Source organism: Strix aluco, chromosome 2, assembly GCF_031877795.1.
Source record: "Strix aluco isolate bStrAlu1 chromosome 2, bStrAlu1.hap1, whole genome shotgun sequence".
In the NCBI taxonomy this organism is placed as follows: domain Eukaryota; kingdom Metazoa; phylum Chordata; class Aves; order Strigiformes; family Strigidae; genus Strix; species Strix aluco.
The window spans coordinates 78,123,028-78,140,826 of NC_133932.1; the positions used below are offsets into that span (position 1 = coordinate 78,123,028).

At 38.0% G+C, this 17,799-nt stretch overlaps 1 protein-coding gene across 5 annotated transcripts in view; it reads right to left on the minus strand.

Moving 5' to 3' along the window:
• Nucleotides 1-17,799, minus strand: part of PCCA (propionyl-CoA carboxylase subunit alpha) — a 289,977-nt gene that overhangs the window by 120,483 nt on the left and 151,695 nt on the right. For all 5 annotated transcript variants that reach the window (XM_074815375.1, XM_074815376.1, XM_074815378.1 and 2 more), the window contains one exon: nucleotides 17,460-17,562. In XM_074815375.1, coding sequence (XP_074671476.1) covers nucleotides 17,460-17,562 — 103 coding nt within the window. The remainder of the gene's footprint in view (nucleotides 1-17,459; nucleotides 17,563-17,799) is intronic.

Below are 17,799 nucleotides of genomic sequence, written 5' to 3' on the forward strand. Positions count from 1 at the left end.
ACTCAGATCTAAGTGTGTGACTCGACCCCTTTCATCTTCATTTAACTGATAACTAACTCTCCGGACAACCTGAGCTCACTCTGGCTCTTCCTCTTCCACTCTGAAGGTCTCTAAGCATGCAGGGGTTGGGTCCTGCAAAGGGAGTCAACCCTAACCCAACTGCTCTTTGCAGCTAGCTTCCCCGGCCGTCTGGCAGGGGGGCAGGAGCTAGGGGCTCTTCTGCCAAAGCTGTCTCCACAGCCTTAAGGAGAACATGTGCTCCAAGCACGCAGGCAAACATCAACAATTCTAAGTCTCTTGAAAAATCTTTTATGGCTCTTTCAGCTTTAAGTCTATCAGGCAAAGGAAGCAGGATTGCTGCTATTGCCCATCTTGCTATAACAAATTCATGCTTGCAGCACGTATGTCCAGAGAATGAAAGATCTGGGTTATCAGTCTCCTTCAGCCTCTGAGGGTTCACATCTACCTCCCATCTCTCAAGATAAAGAGCCAGGGCCCAGGTAGGCATTAGGGGACTCACCATCCTACCCTGCTTATGGTAGGAAGGACAGAGAGATTCATGGAGACTCACAGAATGTAGCTTTGCAGCTTGATGATGCATCCTCTGGGACAAAGAGTTTTGGCATTTGGTCCTACATCAGGAAATTTGTATGCACTTTGCATTTAACAAACTGGATGAAACACAAAGCAATCCTGGGAGCTGCAAGTACAACCCAGGACCTCTCAATTTCAGGCGAAGGTCAGACCGCCCAGTCCTTCCGCAGATGCCAGCATACCTTGAAAGTTACAAATAAATAAATGTAAAACTTGATATCTGAAACTTATTTCCCCTCCTATGACACGTCAGGGCCTACTTTAGCATTTGCTTTCTCTTAGAAAAAGGAAACATCACAAGCGTTAATACTGGATAAGAGATGTTACTCCTTGTCCCGTTGCAAGCATTTGTGAGATGAGAAGCAAGGAAGATTCAAATCATGTGTTCCCAAGTACAGAGAAAAGACATTTATTTTCCATATAATTTACAAGTCTGTGCTTCTTATCTGTTCTTTCAAACCATCTGTCCTAAATCAGCAAAACTATTTACCAAAGAAAGAACTACTTGCAAGCAGGTGTTTTTAATCAGATCAGTCAACAATATTGACCTGTGCATGCTGACAATTGTTACAGAGAGAAAAATCTGAAAATCTGTTTGTCATCAAAAAAAAAAAAAAAAAAAAAAAAACCACTTTGGGCTATTTCTCCTCCATTAAAGTATTTAATTTCACAACTTTGTTTCTCTCTAACACCCTTTATTTTTAATAAGTTTACTTTGGGCAGTTGAAAATAACAATAATACACTCCACAAAAGGAAAATGACAAGCTTCTTTTCCTGTACAGATTTTCCTGTATTTCCTTGAAGAAGGAAACTTACTAATTCTCTTCTTGTGCAGATATTTAGGAATAGTCTTACAATAATTATCTCACTCTCTTTTAATGCTCAAAGAGCTCCAGAACAAATCACTGTGATGCAGCAGGGAGGACTACAGCTCTTCTGTTAACATCATCCAGTAGCAGTTACATCCTTCCATACAACATGATGGTATTGGGATGCAGCTGTTTGTTGGGCAGCCTGCTTCCTGCACCTCCATTCAAACAATGGCTGTGCCCAATAATAATGTGCTACTGTGCACTTCGTATTAGGTTTAGAACATTACAGGTTTCCTGTACATGTTAAAAATAGGCAGCAAGCAACTAATATGAAAATGGAGGTGAAATGATTAAGAGATTACCTACTGATAAGGTTGATATGGTAACAGTCATTCAGTTTTATATCTACATATAAGTCTACTTTCCATACTTGATTATTTTTTGAAACATCCAGGCAAACTTCGTGTGAGGCTTGCTGTACTCCTCCCAGTAGTGAAATCTGCCTGACTTGTAGCCTACTAATTTCGAACTAAATTGCCACTAACCACTGAATTCAAAACACATTTGCTGCTTTACTCCATCATCTCTTTTGTCAGAATTGAGAATTTCAGTTATTCACCCACTTTTTCAGTAGAAGTTCTGGAGAGTATGATATCTCAGAACTAATCAAGACAAAATACAGTGGGTGTGAGAACATGAGTTCAGGTCAGGAGTAGTTCTCAAAGCGAATTATCCCAATCATCTGCACTTAGGATGCTTTGGATCCCATTGCAGAACAGTCTCTGGACACGGGAACTAGATTCCCATTTCATGCAAGACAGACAGAAGCCAGGCTCCAGAACTGCACCCAACACACACTCCAGCCACAAATGGGTATTCAGTTCACAGGACTAGAATAGAACTAATCAGAAGTCAAATAGATACAGTGAGAGTATCAGTTCTTCATCATGAATGACAAATCCATTTGTACTGGTACACACTCTAATGACAGCTAGACTAAATATTGAAGAATCCTTTATTCACATAAAGAGATTTTGATCTTAATGACAATTTCTGCAATTCCACTCCCTGAAAATCATAAGCTCAGTATTTAGTTTAGATATTGGGCCACAGTTTAAAAAGTAAACAAAAATATTACTTAAATTCAGGCTCAAAACCCCTTATTTAGTTGCCCCAGTAAAAACGAGTTATGCTAAGAAGTATGTGGCACCTGCCAGCATCTCTCACTTGAAAGCAATGAAAATACTGCACAGTGCAGCACATTTGAAAAATCATTCTGCCAATTTGGAGGGCAAATACATATATTAGAATCAAAATTAAAAATGCCATTTTGAAAAAAATCTTGGCCTGACATTCCAGTGTTGCCTCTATCCTGTTATATAATATCTTCTTGAACACATCACCATTTCTCTATCAGTAATTTACAAGGTTAGTTCCCCCAAAAACACATTAACCTATCTCTTTCTTATTCAGAGATATACATCTGCACCCATAGACTGTTATATCCACCATTAAAGGCACTAACATCTGACTGAAATACTGCATTTCCTTAAAGAATAAAGTTTATAAGAGCCAATACAGTGAAACCTGACAGCAACCTGCTCAACTTACTAAATGAAGCACCAGACCAGGAATGAGAGACAACTACTACAGTGAAGGGAAAAGGAAGGACATCAGAATAAGGTCACCTCAGGAAATTTGGCAACAGCACTAGGAGTAAGAACATCGGCCTCCTTCAAGGCCCACAGGGAACAAACACAGTGTGCAAACAAATGAAAAATTATAAAGTATATTAAGATAGCAAAAAAACCCCAACAAACTATCTTAGAGTCAAACTGAAAATACCTTCTTATAGAACACCACCTCCAAGTATCTTTTCGAGGTTATTGTTAAGAACTATGTATTGAATGCTGTCTTTCCTGTGTTCAATAGTTTCATTTCAGTCTCTTACCCGAGCCTTACTACAGTCCCCTTTTGATCTGTCAGCCCTGTCACAACTAACCAGATTATACTGCCAGAAGTATAGCATTTCTGCCACACTTTGTAGTACCAAGGATTTGACTTGGGTGTCTCCAAGGCCTGTCACATACAGAGTATCCCAAAGGCCATTATTTAAAACAGAACTCATATTTTTTGTACATCCTGGGAAACACAATGCTTGCACCAGATTTCAGAAGGGTTCCAGAGAATTGGAAGAGCTCAAGCATCTCACATTGCTTACCACCTCCTTCAAATTTGGTTGCAGCAGAACCAAAAGAGCACATCCAAAAGCTTAACCATCTCACGCCAATGAAATCAGTTTTGTAATACAGCTGTACTGATCATGTTTGTTCTGTTGTGATTTCTTCTCTATAGGAGACTTAATTCAGGAAATACAGAGAATGCACATTCAGGATGGCACAGTCCCAGAAAAGGATGGTCAGATCTTCCCTTATTAGCCATCCTATATGCCATAGTGTAAGAAACAGAAGCTGGCCAAGAACAGTAATTAATTTGCAACAACACATTTTTCTACACAGTGGCTAGCTTTTCAAAAAGATGCTTCTTTACTGTATACACAAGAACTAGTGCTGGATGGCGGCACAAATACCAGTGATGTAACTACCAAACCACAGACAAATGTGATTAGCACGTTCAGCTAGAGGTACTCAAGCCAGATTCCAACAGGCAATATGACTGCTATTTCCTCTCCCTAACATGTAGAAAATGTGGCATGTTTCACGGATTCTAAAGCCTTGCTATTTCTTCTGCACTAGATTCCTATGAACAAATTAATGCCACTAATTCTGTTAAATTAAAGAGAAAAAAACAGCAGATGAGAAAAACCCCAAGAGCTCATTAAAAATTATATTAGATAACATAAAACATGCATAACTTCAATAAGTACTAATTCTCCATGTCTAGACAATTACAGCATATAGCACAGCTTCAGTCCCATTACCTTCAATAGATCTTCTACTGTACTTTCAGCTTACATCCGGAGTTCACACCACTGAGCTTTCACCCCTGATATTAACCATCTTTTCCCTTTATAACTAACAGAAAGAGAAAGGTACTTCCCCACAATGAGTTAGACATTAGATAGGCTGAACTACCTTTAGGTGATGCTTACCCATATTTATTACATTACTTAGACACTATGAATCTGGTGCTCAAATTGTTATTTAACAAAGTCAATAAGTATTCAAAAGAAGATAAATCTCTATTGCCCTCCGTATATTTTCATCCTTTTAATAGGACTCCTGCCATTGTTCATGTCATGGCCTCACAAGAAAGCAAGTCAACAAGAAAAAAAATGTTTGTAGCTTTCCTACTTAGCTAAAGTTATACACATCAGACATGAATGAAAGAATTTCAGAATCAATTATTAAACTACGGTTGATTCTGAAGAACAAAAAATTTGTAACAGCTAGTGCCTCATGATCAGTATTAATAAAAGATACTTTTGTCCACTAAGCTTTCTGCTGACTAAAGTTGAAGTAGAGAAGCCGGGCTGTGTAGGTGGAATGGACCCAAGGAGTGGCAGTAACACAACTGTACATAAAGTTTAACACAAAGTGGGTCTTCTACTTAGATTTCTTTCTGCTTATTTGGGGAGAATCATGATCAATATAGCATGGGAACATAAAAATGGCCATATTGGTTGGCCCAAATATCCATCTAGTCCAATATTCAGTGCTCAACACTAGACAGTTAAATAAGGTATAAGAACAGTACAAGAATGTAGTCACACTTCTACAGTGTACTTAACTAGAAGTTCCTTCTCCTTCCTTGCCTTTGACGAAGACAATTAGCACTAATCAAAGTAGTTCACTAATTCACAAAGAAATATATTTCCTAAGTATAAAACATTTTTCACACACAAAATACATATAAATAACATGATCCATATATAATATGTGCCATATAGGTACATTTTTCGATGCTCTAGAAAACATATTTTTCTTTAAACATTATTTCTTACACGTCCCATTATTATTATTAGAATATGATTACACACATTTTTTAAGAAGATGGTACTGTTCCTCTTTCTTAGAAAGCTAATATGTAAAATTATTTTTCTGTGAATGTTCCTATTCTTTAAGCAACCATAAGCAAATAACTTGTCTGTGGTCAAAAATATGTGCAAAAAGAACATCAAGACTATTTTTTCTGACACAGAAAAAACAGACTCATTTTGAACAGAAAATGTAAAGTAAAACTGTTGCACAAACATGACATGACATACATTACCTGACTGATTTTGATCCAGTGTCTGCAACTATGCCCACTAGTATCTCCTGAAAATTTAGATGGAAAAGTACCAATCATCAGTGAAGAAACAAACAAATAGCAAGGCAAGAGCCAAAGTATTTTCAAAATATACCTTCAGAAGTAGTGTATGGCAGCTGAGAGAGGATACCTTAAGGAAGATGTTCAGAAACAGTTCTCACAATTTTGCCTTCAACCCCAATCCCTTCGTGCTCTCCCACTCCTGCTGTGGGAATCCATACACAACAGCCATGTTCTCTCTAAGCCCTAAGTCTCCTCATCCATATCCAATGTAATTTCTCCAAAATGCAGATGACTGCAGCCCCTTCTGGGCCCTCCTATGTGAGACTGGCCTTGTTTCTGAAGAGCTGTGCTCCACCCTTTACAGGCTGTGAATACAACAATTTCTCATGGCAATCCAACTTTTTTAAACTGTGAAGCAGCAAAATGCTATCAGCTCTCACTAACCCTTGCTTCTGGGAAGACACAGATGAATGACTGAAAGCTGAGGAAGTTGAAGAGAGTTGTGGAATGGTGCTGCAATGCCCATTGTACAGAGACTGATGCTTAAATGGCCATAAGACTACCAGGATTTTGGAAATCACTGGAATAGAGATTCACTCTATTCACTCAGAAGGGTTTACTTAAAATAGCTGTTAAGACTTGGGAAAAGGAAGCCTCTAGTAGAGGCAGACATGCAATGTCTGAGATCAAAGAGCGGGGAAAAAAAAATCACAGCTAAAAGAGGAATAAAGTGGACTTAATGTTAGTAAACATCTTAAAATGATTGTGATTTGCCTGAGGATATGAGTAACAAGAAAAAAGGACTTGCCGCAGGAGGTTGCGGGGAAAATGTAGGATTTAGAAGAGAAGTGCTCTCACTAGTTCAAGGAAACAAGCAGAGAAAAACTGTTAGCTTATGGCATCTCCCTCATTTAAGGACATTAAGAGCTGGGTGCAGCCAGATGAGGACCTGCTTTAAACTTCATGTATCTCGTAGAAAAACGGAGACCAGGTCCTGGAGAAAATGATTACTGTGTGACCAAGGAGTATCAGATCACCACCCATGGCAGAGAGAGGAGCCTCAAAACACACATCACAACACTGGGATAAAGACAGAGCTTAAATCCTGGGAAGGATAAGATTTAACAAATACCCCAGACTTTTTTTGAAGTGCTTTTTAAATCTGGAATTCAATAGGCAAATAAATTATTTGGTATCATCTCACTACTAACTGCGACAAGACTAATTTTACTAAGCATCACAGAGAGACAGGATAAAGACCTGTCATCATCTCCTTTCTAAGTCAATGGGTAAACATCCCTGGTTTCAAAAGAACGGGGTCCTGCGCTGTTCTTTCCTGCCCAGTCTCTCTCACACTACAGGCTTTGAAGATACATGTTAAAGGGAAGCCACAGCCAAAACAAACTCCAAGCACATCTAATTACATGGAGAAGTAAACCACTAAAGAACAGTCCATGAAAGATATTAAAGAATTATCCATAATCACAAAAGGAAAAGTCATCTGAGCAGTCTCAACACAGATCCACAGAAAAATATCCAGGCCTCTGAATACTTACTATGAGCCAACAGAAATCAGGATATTTTTGATTTAAGGCACCATCTAACCCAAGTATCCCATCTGAAATATGATGACATATCCATGTAGTTTTTCTTCTAAGATTCACAACACCATCACATTACAAAGAAAAACATAGAGCATCTAAGGCAGAACGAAAAGGGCTACCTCAAATGCAGCTGGCAGATCACTGATTCTCAGGCATGAGATTCAACTCCAAGACAGTGAATAGCGGCACAACTAGCAAGGTTACTTCTCAAACACTTCTCCCATTAGAATTACACAAATCTATATTGTCACAAAGCAACAAATGGGCCTGTGGTCTTACATATACAGAAATGAAAAATGTTCTTTTTTTATCATCACTTGGTAATGCATATACCAGGAAATATCTTAAGAAAATGAAGAAAAAGTTCTCCAAGACTTCTGAGCAAAGGCAGGACTCATTTTTGTCATGAAAATACTTCTTCAATATTTTCACTTGCACACACACATTAAAACTATGCAGAAGTGACTTGCCTCTCTAAAAGCTGAAAAGAAAGAAGTCTTAGCTCGATCTTGTATGTTTACACTTTTAATCTTACCCTTAAACAAGACTGAATTGAGCATAACCGCACTGAAGGTCAGCTTCTATACTGGCATATCAAATTTCAAGCCAACAGCTCTTTTATTTAAAATATGTTAGATAAAAAGGTAATATGCTCTCTGTAAGAGTTCCCTTGAGGTTAGAAGAACCAATAAATTAACTGTTACCATATGTTTGGCTCCTTTTGGCAAAATTCAGTAACAAAACACTGCCAAACCTCTTTTGGCAGGTAATAATATTTGGTAGCTTATAGTACAACTTGGGAAAAAAGGAAACTGGACAGAAAGCTTGAAAATTAATAGAAGAAACTGCATTTCTATCCTTATATAGTTAGCTATATGCTGTTGAAAGAAAAATTCTAACGCAGTCAACTCTATGGGTCTGATCTGTAATAAGCAGCTGTCTCCTCAAAAAGAGTTGTTATCAAATGCGAACTCAAACGCTCCAGCTAGTACAGTAATGCAAATATTCTGCATTTGGGTTTTTTTTAACAGATATGTATGATCTAGTTCGTAAATGAGAACCTTTGTAAAATTAGTATTCCTAAGTGTTAAAATGCGTATTTTTAGTGCTTTCATTATAGTGGGTTTATTTCACTATAAATGATCAAAGTCTGGGCTTATTTGCAATGCCATTTTAAGGACATCTATTATAGACTTCTTTTAAATTCCAGCTAAACAGGTGGGAGTGAACCTAGCTGGTCCTATTCCTTTACCAAGACAAGCAAGACTTGCTCTAAGGTCACAGTTACAAGAAGTCAATGCTTTTTCATATATGAAAATATCCAATTCATTTTATTTTTGTAATCATCTATGATAACATACTCTAAATTCATTATTATTCTCATCTCCAATAAAATGGAATAGCCTGTTGTTCATATCATGATGGTTTGCATGTACAGGAAAAACAGACACTTAAAAATTCTGTATTTCTTTAATCAATTGCATCATCCCATTAAATTCTAATTTTTATGTATATAAATCACTTGCTATTCAGCTTACAGTTCAGCACACATATCTGGCAAGCAGTTTGAAGCAGGTTGACAGGTATAGGCCAGACATTTCACTTCTTAAAGTCATGTTATTGCATGACTAATCCTATATTTGCATTAATTTGATTACAAGCACTTACAGGTAAAACTAATCCTAAAGTGTAGGTCTAAAGACTGTAATATAAGCTTCTGGAAGGTTTTTCCAGAAGAAAAATATTTTTGCTGTTTTACGGATGCTTGCCTCATTCAGCCATTTGGGATTTTATTATTAATCTCCTCATTACTGTATTCATCTTCTGATTTCTTATTTTTTAAGTAAGGCAATTTCTGTGAAGACTTGACACTGAAATCAGAGACTTCATTACCCTGCAAAATATATCCACAGTTCAAAGTCTTTAAGAGGGTTAAACAAAATGCAAACATTTAATGCAACATTAAGCATGTGAAATAAAAACTTGATTGCCTAAAGAAAGCATGCTATGCTGTTACCCTGGTGACAGGTTAAAAAAGGATTGTGAGCTGAATGGCTGTATGATATGAAATTAAAATGTTTCACATTGAACAATCCAAAATGAATTGGGAAAGGTTAGAGCAGAGGAGAGAGAAATCAATTCTCCAATGGCAATGGTGAATGGAAGTGAAGTCTGAATAGGATTTGCCAGTGGGGTGCAACAGCTGCCAAATATCCTGCAGCCAAAGAATTACAATAATACTGATGAAGTGTGCAAGAGCTTTTGGAATCATTGCAGGGAACAGAGAAATACTCCTACAATAATGAGGCCATTCTGTGTCCCATCCCACTTTCGCAGTTGAATCAAAGGAAAAAGAAACGGTTGAAAATTGTAATACTCAATAACAAAGGTATAAATGAATTATCTATCCCTTCAATCAATATCTTATATTTAACTACAGCCTTTGTGAACCACGAATGAAGCAAGCATGCTAAAGAATGGACAAGTCAAGACACATACATGTAAAAGTATGCAGACAACATTGAATGAGAGACTTTTTCTACCCATATATTTTGTTGACAACATTTCTACTGCAACAGCATCCAGAATAAGCTATATACGACACAAACAAACAGCAGGACACAACCAGTGTCTCAAGGAACTTCACAAGGTGAGGTGCTGATGATCATGCTTATCTTTATATTAATAATCCGAGGAAAGAAACATCAGTAAAGCTTCTCACATGACTACAGTTACACAGGCATTTACTGAGCTTAGAGCCCCCAAAGTCAAGAAAAACTTTGCCCTTCTCTAAATACCTCCAACACAACTTCATTTCTACCCTTTGAAACTCTAAATAAAATATACAGATAGAAAGGAAAGACTATGCTAAAAATAACTGTAAAATGACCAGGGAGCACGTGGCAATTAGCACACACCTTGTTAGTTCTACAGTTTCATGCATACACTTTTTATACACAGACAAATATTAAAGAACAGGTTTAGAACGTGTAAACCTGCATGAAAGGAAAGAATTGTTGGGCTTATAAAAGGGATCAAAGGAAAGAGAGAGGGGCCTTGTGGTAAAGAGAGTATCTTGCAGAACAGGAGGTCACAGGCAAAGCATGGAGGAGAAAAGGGCCAGATTCACAACTAAAAAGGGCCAGGAATATGGCAGGAAAACAGAAAACATTCACATGTGTACACTACATAGATTTAAGTTTCAACATTAAGTGGACAGTAGCCACAGAAGCTATAAAGCTCCTACAGCAGCTGCTGCTTTCCCAGCAGACATGGTGAAAACAAAAAATAAGCACAGGACTTAGCCAGGTCCTTTTACTTTGGTGAACAGCTTTTACATCAGCAATCATCTCAGCAAGATGCATGCCACTGCTTTGAGTATCTTCCCAAGAGATGTTCAGCAAGGTTCAAACTTTTCATAATTATTATCTTCATAATAATTTCATAATGGTTATCAACTCTAACAATTGAGCAAGTGTGGATTCCTGAGTGCCCAGGACACCTTTTTCCCTATAAACAACATTGGGATGACAGGCTATGAAAATTGCCCTTAACAGATCATTCTGTTTCTGGAATATACGTTCATGAATCATACGGAACAATGACTCTGCTTTCAAACAGCTACATAAATACATTATATTATGTTATCAATTGTGATTCCATTAATTTAATCCAATCAAAGAAAAAATAGGATATACACATTCTGTAGAAAGTCATAACTGCTACCTTGAAATGTCTCATTTCTACTTTTGTATTTTTTACAAAAGTTCATTTTCACTGGCCAAAAACACCTGTTTCATACACATGCATCTACTTGTTTGTCTCTAGCACATATAATCCTCTTTCCGTGATAAGCAACTGAACAATGTAGAAGGGTAAATAATACCAGATTTTAAAAGACAGCAAGAATATTATATAGGGCAGCTGGTTTAGCAGTGATTAAGCAAGATTACAAAAAAAAAAATTATTTATGAGAGGTCAAAAGAACAACATTAAGTAACACCTGAAGAGACAACAGAGGGTTGTCACAATCAGAAGAGCCCATTATAAACAAGGATATCACATGAAAAAAGGGAGAACAGTGTCTTAGTACTTTGCTAGTCTATAGGGAAAGAAAAAAACCACACAGTGGAATAATGGTCTGAAGCTGCAGTAGTTACATAAACATATCGAAGACTTTCAAAAGGCCTAACAGTAAATCATTAGAAGAATGCTTGACTTGTTGACCAGGGGACCAGAACAGTAAGGATAAGACAGTATTATTTTCATGAGCTAAGGATGACTGCATAACTCCAAAGTGAGCAAATGAAGAAAGCCATAAGTGGGCTCGACTTAGTCATCCTTACCAAATGAAAATAAAGTGTTTTATCTTTATATCACACTAGAGGGTATTTGTAGGGTAAGGCAAAGTATAAATATTTAGCTGTACTTGCAATAACTCTTCATGTTACTACTGCAGTTGGGGGAGGGAGAATAAAAATCACATAATGCAATTGATACAATTCAGCAGCGCCTGTGACTGTGCTGCAAGTAAGAACTTCCCCACTTTCCAAGAGGCCAGTTCGAATGACTCCAGTGAATTTTCCTGACGTCATCTTCCTTCTTTTTAAAATTAATGTAACATAACCTTATTTTGTGCTGCTCCAGCAGTGCAGGAGAGCCAGAAAGCTCTCCTATTGGGCAGCTGACCATCCTTCCATATGGGGAAGCCCTAGGCTGGCAAAGAGCTGGCTCTGACCCAGACTCCAGCAGGGTAATAGGTGTAGTGTATGTGAAAGCAAGCATGCCTGAGAGGTGGTGGGGCTCCACTGCTCTCTGAGCAGTTCCCTCACTGCCCTAATCATGCCATGGCAAGGCAAAGCAGGCATCCAAACCATCATTACTAAATATACCTGAGGATTTACATCAATATATCTGTATGATATCAACCTAGACACAAACCTACAATAATTCATTAAATAAAAAGCTAAATAAATCCATTTCTGTTCTTGCAGTTCACCAGTCAAGCTGTATCTGCTGCACTAGAACTCTGGATTTTCAGAATTTTAAAACACACAAAAATTCAGCTCAACCATTTCAAAACTTGACAAAAACTTGCTTGTATTTTATCTATAATTTCTCACTATACACTTACCCCTCCTGTGAGAGTATTATTTTATGCTTAGAAAGCATCGTCCATTTTAAGTCTCAAAATATGTTATACATGCTGATAAATAAATATTTACAAAAGCTCAGTAATGCAGTAAAATATTAAGGCCATTTTGTCATTTTGTAAACTGAGGCCCAATCTAACTGACTTCTCTAAGGTCCCACAAGAACAGTCAGGAGTTTAACTCAAGGCTCCCTAATCCCAGTCTGCTATATTAAACACATGAGCAAGAAAAACCTTTAGGTTTTTTTGCTAGCGATATAAAACATTTTCCAATGTGTTACCGTCTTCTTGCATGTAGTATCAGGTAATATGGGCATACAGCCCCGCTGTTTTTTTCCAAGTCATAAATGATGAAAGGGTAAAACCCATAGAAAAATTAGGAAAATACACTGAGCAGCCAACACAAGCAACGCATAGGAAGTGCTGTAGGCAATTGGGTTTAGAAGTATAAACATCACATTAGTAGACCCATGAGATAGCATGATGTAGCCACACCTGGAGAGTCACTCTCCTATTCCCCTCCCAACCCACTAATGAAAACAAGTCTGGAGCCAAAATGTGAAGATTCAACTGTACAACATCATTTTTGGTCTCAAAGGCTAACTACATCAAATAGACATAAAATAAGCTGGATTCACTTCAGCCAAAATATGTTTCCACTTGAAACAAGACCGAGTTCTGTTGAGAAGACCTTGGGATTTTACTAGATGCTGTAAATCTGTTCAGCAGCTGTGGGTGGCACCAGTTTCACAATAAACTGGACTATGGAATAAGTAGGAAAAGTCCTAGGTAAAATAACTGAAAGCTGAACAATGAAACAATCATTAATCATTCATGGCTTTTTCCTATAGGAAACATGTGCCCCTATTATCTGGATATCACAGTGAAATATACACATTAGTATCTGGCTCACAAAATACCAAGCATTTTCATTAGCTAATCATCTCTTTAAAAAGCCAAAAACCAAAAAAACCCACCACCCAGAAAATCAAACCACCCCACATAACAACCTTTTTCCCAAGAACACCGGTTAAATAACCAGTTAAATTAAAAAAACCCAAACACAGAGAATGTTCTAAATATCCAATTGCATAACAAAAGTAAATGTCTACATTCCTGTAACTCTGAGCATCCACAGGTCTCCAGCAGCTGTTCTAGCTAATGGCTGGCAAAGTAATCCTAGGAGACTGTTGGTGAGGCCAGGGGCACATAGCAATGCAGACAGTGGAAACTCACCTGTGAGTGCTCCACCCAAATCATAATACAATTCATTTTAACACAGGAAAGGCAAACCAGCATTCAGCTTGTGGCCTGTATTAACCTCAACACCACACAAACTACTGCAACAAAGAATCCCACTACAGGGGTCATGTCTAATTGAAACTAGCTGAAGAAAGTTGGGTGCTTGATCCTAATGAGGCAACAGCTCGCTGATATCTGAGCACATTCCAGCAAGAACCTTACAGTTTATGATTCAGTCACCCAGGGGATTGCAAAATACCTATTTTCCAGTCACATTCCTGCAAGTATCATCAACTGTAGAGGAGAACCCTCCTCATGAGGCTGCTACTAGTCTGATCTGTGGCAGAGAGCTAAGGCCCACCTCCGCACCTCCTTTATGAGCCATCCTCTGCTCACCCTCTTCCTCCTTGCTGCACATTCCCACTCTTGTAGCTCTTCCAGAATAATTTCACTTGTCATGAGTACTTAACCTGGTTCTGTCAGAATGATCTGAAGTATTATTAAACTGTTTCTACACTAATACAAGTCATTTTAGCAGAACCAGAGTAGAAAGCAACTACACACAAAATCATGCCTGCATACCTCAGGGAGGAGGAAGGCAGGCAGAGACTAAGGGAGGAGCAGGCTGGGACAACTATTCCTTAATCTGGCTCAGCTGCATTTCATCTGATTACAGTCTCAGTAGCTCTGATAGAGAAGGGTGGAGCTTCTGTGAAGACTTCCAAGCATGGTTCTTTATCTATCTGACTAGAATAACAACCCTGAGCTTGGGCTGAATAAGTGATGGAGGAAAAAAAGGGAAACCAAAATACCACTGCAGTTGTGAAAAGAATGCATATTATAAATATGGCTCCCAAAAGGGAAAAGAAAACAAACCAAAACCAAAGATAAGCATATAACTCAAGTTCAGCAGAAAACTGTCTATTTGGCAGCTGTGACAAGTTTAGAAGAAATAATGCATGATTTCAAAATAATACTTTTCAGTGCAATTCCTTACACAAAAATTCCTCAAGTGCTTTCAGTGCATGCAAAAGAAAAAAATGCTGCCAACATAAATAGTGCCAAAGAACTGAAATTTTGAGGATGATGATCATCATGTCGATGTACCTTTCCAAACCATTAAGAGAATGTTATGGATCAATTTTGGAGCTTGCAGTCTGTCTAATCCACTTACATCCTCTAACACGGATTTAAAATTCACACAGACTCCAAACACCCGATTCTGACAGTGAACCGCATCCAAGATTATAACTGGCCTTTTTGATTTGTTGCCAGCAGCACAGGTTCCTACTCTGCACTTTTTGTTTACTAATATTTGTCAAACAGATTGCAGTCATAGCAATAAAGATGTGCTTTCTATGGCCACAATCCCGCTCCCTAAAAAAGTACCCATGACATGGAACACCTTCAAAAACAAGTCAGATGCAGTTTGGGTAAATAAGGACGTGCTATAAAGGATCCTTGATGGGACTGCAGTAACTTGTATGCTTCACAGTCCTCAGTTCCCTCTAGAGGGAGTCCACTAGCTGCTCTAAGGAATGGAGAACACTGTCCAGGACACTACACAATCCTTTGACCTCATTCTGCCTTTGTTTCTTGGACTTTTCTTCTGAAGGAGCTCCATGATTTGGGGGAAAGGGTATCATTATCTGGTTTAGTTTTCTTCAGAAGTTAGTTACCACTAAGCCTTCTTGCATTATCTTGTTTTTACTTGGCCTCAAACAGGCAGCTTTACTATCATTAAAACAAGTAGATGTAACAATATATGTGAATTGAAACCATGACCTATTCAATAAGAACCACACTCAGCCACCACGAGAAAATTTTAAGGCTCAACTTCTGAAGGCTTCATTTCAGATCTGCATATGCCTCAACAGACAGAGAAGTCCATCCTTTGAAAGCTGAGCTGAACGTAAGTACACCCCATCATGGCAAGACAAAGTGATCTTCCCTGTGCTGAAAAAATTTGTTAGCTTCACCATTTAAAATCTGAAAAATCAGACCTCAATCTAGTCTTACAAACTTCATGTGGTTAGACTCTGCTGCTTTCTCTGCTCACAGTAGAAGAAAATATGTGAGGGAGTTAGTCTAGGACTCCAAAAATAAGCTGATTTTTTTTCAAGCAGGGGTATATTTGTTTCCCTAATGTAGCACAAAAAGAAATTAATGGCCATGCCTGACTGCTCAATGCAATACTTCGTTTACGTATCTGATATCTCAGTTAAAATAGTTGTGTATGTCTTTTCTATTAAGATACACAGACACCTAGTACTGAAAGAAAAATACTTGCAATAGAAAGAAAATGTCAGAAGATTCTCCAAAAATTAGACTCCTTTTCTTTTCAGCAAGTAAGAACATTTTACAGGCCAGAGAAAAAACAACTCAAAACCAGAGCAAGGAATGCAATAGCAGTTTGAGAATTGCTACTTAAATCAACAATTCCTATCCTTAACCTAAGTACAAACTAATCCATTACTTCTCTATAGTAGTACCAGAATATTTAACTTCCTAGGCGGGCCAGTAAAAACTACAATCAAGCTTCCTCCTCATTTTCCCTCATTCATCTTTTATTTAGGGAACAGTGGCCTTCGAGTGTCTGTTGTTCCCCTTATACCACTTGCTATGGAGGATATAACTCGTGGAAGGAAATAAAAAGGTGCTTTACTTTCCCCTATAGGTGCATAAGGCAAGCAATGACCTAGCCCTACATATGCTATATATTACAAAACCGTTATGCTTGCCCTAAGTGTCCCTTTTTTTTTTTTTAACACCATATGGTACTATTTATCTTTGTGAGTACAAATAAAAATAAAGACTTCTTGAAACCACATTTGATTTATTCCTGACCACTGTAAAATCAGTAATAGAATACACTGTCAAACCACTGGCATGGAATGTGAATAATGTCTATCCTGCATTCTGATTTCCCTCTCACACAAACACACACGCAACTACATTAAAGAATGTGAGGCAAGAAGAAAGTCATGCTGAAGTTAAGATTCACTGTATGCAATGGTTGCAAACACCAACTACCCAAGCAAGTTTCACAAATTCAATTGTTCTAATAGAAGGTCTCAAGGCAATGACAATGATGGGCCAGAGGACAACAAAAGCTAGAAATATCCTAGAGGAAAAAAGCATACAGTTCCAAAAAGCCAAAGAAGTGAATTAGTATTTTGACAGAAGCTACTGCAATGGCTGGCCAATTAAAGTACTACCTAGGTTACTAGCAGCTACTATCCAAAAGAATGAGTCAGGGAACAAAAGCACCAAAAAACCATACTTAAGCAAAGTGCTGACTCTTCCAGCATTTACCAGGCAGAAAGTGTTTTCAGAATTAGACCCTAAACTATTAAGGTTCTTCCTCAAGGCAGCAAATTACTCATGAATCCACAATATTTTAAAGCTCTGTAGCTGAATATTCATATTATCCCAAAGTGCTTAGATCACTTCAAATGGGCACATGGGAAATTTGTGATGCTCCATTTGTGGTTAGTTACTAGTGCAGCAACATTTTGCATTAATGAAACTCCTGATGTGCATTAATTACTGTACTGGCTTGTAACACATTTTTGTGCCTATTAGATTGCTAATATGTAGAATAAAAATAATCATGTATGACTTGGGTGAGTAGAGAAATGTAAGCCACAGCTATGTGAATTTAGAAAAACCAGACTACATCAAGAAATCATACAGTTTCTCACCAGTCTCTCTCATGCATGAGAAGATGCCACTAACAAAACGCATCAACACATCTGAGTTCCTAGAAATGAACTCACCTTGCAGTCCCTAGAAATCGCTGTGATCTCAGTTGTTCAGCCACATACAAAGACGCTGCTGTTGCCAGTAGTTCTCTTCTTTCAAGATCTGTCAACTTGTGTCCTAGTTTTCAGAAAGAAGTTTAACAAAAAAAGTTAGATACCAGAGACCAACACAGACACAAAAAGTAACAACTACTAGTGAAGACACTGCTCAGTCCTTACACGTGAAACTTATGGTTTTTTCCCCCTCTAAATTAAGATGAGGCTTAGCATAGCAGACGCTCCAAGTTTCAGAGTTTAAATTGCATGTTTTCATACAGATCAGCCCTACTGCTAACACTGGTATCACTGTTAAAAA